A 4,246-nucleotide genomic window follows, 5' to 3' on the forward strand; every position below is an offset into this window, starting at 1 on the left:
TGAATCAATAACACCTTGGATTTCTGCAAAGACTGTAGAACCTGCAGGGGATAAAAAAAGAAGACAGTTGACTTAACATTATTATGAAAGGCCTAACAAACGTTGTGAATGCAGCTAGAGGGCAGAGATGACATTTGCACAACATTCAAGAACATGCCAAGCACAGATAGGAAAGGTCACTGCAGTTACCTGTGGCCTGGGCAGCTTGCTAAAATACATGAGCCAGAGCAAACAGCTTGTCCCAAATCAGCTAACGATACTTGTGCCAGCTGTTACACAGGACCTGTACTGCATGTGCTTGAACTGGTTGCCAGCAGTGAGCAGTAAGAATTTCAGCATATGCAGACTCTGAATCTTCCTTTCTTTCACCCCTATCCCATCTCCAGAAAACTAGCAAGTTGTGTAGTGGTGCAGGAACAATGAAAAGATCATTTTCTCATCACGTTTAAAACTTGAACTATTTTTTCCATTTGTATCTCTTAAGAGATAATCAATACACAAACCAAACCCATCTAAGTATAGAATATTTCTTGTGGATGTTCCTGAAGCAGCCTAGAGCATATTGCTGTTTTGAGATGAGCTAGAGAAATACACTGGGGTGTGTCATTTAAAATTGTATATTTCTATTTAAGATATGGATTCACGTACATAAAATACACACAAAGAAGCCTTTGGACTTTATTCTCTCTAAACATCAGCAACTAAATGTAAACACATTGAACAAACAAAAATGATTTTGCAAGGCATCTTACCTGATTTGTCTATAATTGCATCTATTTCTTCAACGACATCAAAATAGGCTTCGTTGTTTGTGTATTTTACTCCTGCTCTGCGCCAAGGAATGTTGGACAACTGTCCGGTGGGAAGTGTGTCACCTACATTACTACTGCCTTAAAAATGAAAAGGAACTCCAAATCAGTAATAAATTACCAGAGGGATGTTTCAACCACCAAAATTAAGAATCAAAGCAAGATTTGCCCCCAGGAACTCCAGACTAGAACCCAGACCACTAAATTTCATTCATGAAGTGACATGAATGCACTGTAAGCATGTGTCCAGCCTTGTGGTTGCACAGCAAAATACAGGGCTCAAGACAGCAGGCACTTTGAGTGGGAGCAGATATGGGGCTAGATCCTGTGAAGGATTTCATCACTATGAGACATTACAGCTCCTTGTCAAGGTCTTAAGCATGCTTCCCTCTTCTCCTAAGAGTTTCAGCTGGCTGCCTTCAGGGCTGATTTACTGATAAGGTTGGTTATGAAGAAAGACCTGGAAGAGGCCTTAAGGAGGGCTTCCATGCCTTTTGCTTGGGAGTTGCTGTTAAGCTGAGGCTCTCACCCCTGGTACCCATCTGAGCTACCTTGTAGCAACATGACTGCCAGGTCTAGGCGTGACCACGTGCCACATGGATGCAGACCCTAGCCCATGGGCTTTACCTAGAATCATGTCTCAGCATGACAGACTTTCCTGGCAATCATTGAGCTGTAGATGACCCTGTTACCTAGTCATGACCCTGGCCTGTTGGCTCAACTTCTGGGCTCCTTAACAGTGATACCACTGCCCCTGCCTACCTTGCTGTCACCTGTGGCTCCTGGTTCTTGATAACACCCAGTGTGAGAAAAGGGCTTCCTGAGCTACCTAAAGCAAACTGGTTATTATTTAAAAAGGAAAAAAAAACCCCAAAACCCAAAAACCTTATCACTTCTGGGGCTTAGGGATCTTGGAATCCCAGAATAGTGGAAACAACTCCCTCTGCTAGAACTAGGCCTCAGAACAGAGCCACAGTTCCCATCTGCTTTTGCCCTTTGGCACAACTAGTACGGTAGTGTGTCCTGCAGCTTCACTGAGAGTCTGGCAGCCAGCAGTTATCATTTCTACACAACCTGATGGGGGTTGGCCCTCTCTTAGCAGGCAGAAAACAGATGTGTGAATTCTTTTAAAACTCTCAGAGAAAAACCCTTGCTTAAAGTCCACCCTGGTGCTGTAACTCATGGGGGAGGAGTTACAACCCTTTCCTCACTCCCACTGCACCTCTGAAGGGGAGCAGTTGCTGTGTGTCTGTGCCTGTCCCTCAGCAGCCTCACAGGGTGCAGCAGCACTACACAGGCTAGGCTGCAGGGCCAGTCGGTGGGAATGCTCTCAGATCAAACCACATGTGCTCAAAGACCAGCACCTCCGAGCACTCCCTCCATGCAGCCCACCTACCCTCCTCTAACACAATGTGCAGGCAAGCATCATGCGTATCTTTGACCCCAGGCGACACCTCATAGCTGACCTCCCTTGCACCCGCCTGCCAGACACGCAGATTCCACCAGCTCAGCTGACAGACATTTGGCTCTGTCAGTGCAGGATGTACCCATTTCCAACAGCCTGAAAACAGCTCCAAACCTGACGGATGCTGATGGGTATGGGGGCAGGGAGGAGGCTGAGGACATGGGATTTGCTTCCCTTCATGCTATCTGTTCCCAGCCAACAAAGATTTTTAGGTATCTCTTATATACTTTTCTATAATATTTCTTATAAAATATGTAACCTTCTCCAATGCCTTTCAGTTATTCAAGGCTTGGCACTAACTCTGTGCCAGTCCCAGAGCACCTGTCTCCAGTATGTGCTGTCTGTGCTGGGAACTGGTATTCCTGAGGGACTCCAGCAGCTGTGGCTGGACCAGACCGTGCAAGGATATCAAAGGAGCCAGGCACAAACTGCAAATAAAGGGGAAGTTGTTTTTAGCCAACTCTTTACTGTGAGAAGTGGTGGGACAGTGGCCTCCCTTACAGCTTCACACTGATAGGATATTATTTTTTAGCTATGAGACATGATGGGACTTGGTTTTAGTCCGTCACCACTGAAAATTATTTATTATCATACCTGTGATGGAGTTGACGACGGAGCGCAAAATCGTGGGAGGCTTAATCAGCTCCTTCAGTATGTTAGATTCTGTTGCCAGTGGAAAGCCATTGTCTAACATTTCTTCTAGAAGTTCGTACACAATAACTACATTGTCCTTAATTGCAGTCTCAGAACATTCGCCGAAGTAATCCTAAACAAATCAGAGATTACAAAGGAGAGGATTTTTATCCCTGTTAAGATGCTTTGCAGAAGTTTCTTTGGGTTTTTTTTGTGGGTTTTTTTTTATTTATTTACAGAAACCCTCCAGTATATCAAGGAATTTTAGTGCCTAAACTAACTACTTCTATAGTCTGATGGCATCATATGTTAAGGTTATGTTATTACCTAAGCAGAAATAAAGACTGTGATCAGTGAAATGACTGTAATCCGGTTTACTAGTATCTATGTAAGAAAGGTTCTCCTACCTGTGAACTTTAACACATCTTCAGTTAGAAGATTGTTGTAAAATAAGGAGACTATCTTTTGGCAATGTTCAGTCTTCACAGAAGGTCCTTTATTTACACTGTTTATGAAATAGGTTGAAAAATTGACTCACTCTTTGCAGCTCTTTCCTCCCTACAGAGTGCTTCATGACTGCATGCTCCTTTTCATCTATATAACATGGACAGTACAAAAGCTTACAGAAAAAAGACAAAGTGGGATTTGGGTTTTAGTGCTTGTGCACTGGTAACTATAAATCAAAGGAACGCACAAAATAGACCTTTTCCTTTAATCAGTGCCTGACTTAAAAATTGCAAAGGGGAAAGTCACTGACAGGAGGCTTATTACTTTTCTTTAAAAGAAGTTTAGACAAAAATTCCCTTGGAATTATTTCAATTTTAAAATTATTTAATGGTGACAAACCTGGAAAGTATCTGCTACTCGGTGCAGAAATTCAATTACAAAGAGTGGTGGCACTTCTGTCTGTATGACAGACACAAAGAAGATTTTATCCCTATAGATGCTGATGAGGTAGTGATGTGGCGTTGAGATGACAGGAGGCACATTCTCAACATCGATTGCTTTCTCCTGAGCTTCAAAGAAATAATCACACACAGACTGGCTCACAACGCTCAGAATATATCACCAGAACAGTTTATAAGAAACAGGCTGTGGATCATTTTCTGTTGGAAACACATTCAAAGAAGTTAAAGTAAACAAAACGATATGAGGATTGACATCATTTCTTCTCCCAGATTCCCCTTCTTACAACAGCTATTCTTCATTAACACGCACTGTGAATTTAAGAAAAAGGTATGCTTTGCTGCTTTTCTTTACATTGCATTTTCTTTACTTAGAGGAATGTTCCACCACAAAACATTTCAGAGTGGATCAAATCACTAACATATCACAAAGG

The 4,246-nt window shown here is 42.6% G+C and overlaps 1 protein-coding gene across 1 annotated transcript in view; it reads right to left on the minus strand.

Moving 5' to 3' along the window:
- AP3M1 (adaptor-related protein complex 3, mu 1 subunit) overlaps nt 1-4,010 on the minus strand; it is a 9,386-nt gene extending 5,376 nt beyond the window's left edge. Inside the window, 5 exon segments of the mRNA XM_010016632.1 lie at nt 1-41; nt 753-890; nt 2,869-3,040; nt 3,754-3,965; nt 3,968-4,010. The exon segment at nt 1-41 is cut by the window's left edge and continues 66 nt beyond it. Of these exon segments, the coding sequence (XP_010014934.1) occupies nt 1-41; nt 753-890; nt 2,869-3,040; nt 3,754-3,965; nt 3,968-4,010 (606 nt within the window).
- Between the last annotated feature and the right edge of the window lie 236 nt (nt 4,011-4,246).

This window comes from Nestor notabilis, unplaced genomic scaffold, assembly GCF_000696875.1.
Source record: "Nestor notabilis isolate BGI_N333 unplaced genomic scaffold, ASM69687v1 scaffold30336, whole genome shotgun sequence".
Classification (NCBI taxonomy): Eukaryota; Metazoa; Chordata; class Aves; order Psittaciformes; family Psittacidae; genus Nestor; species Nestor notabilis.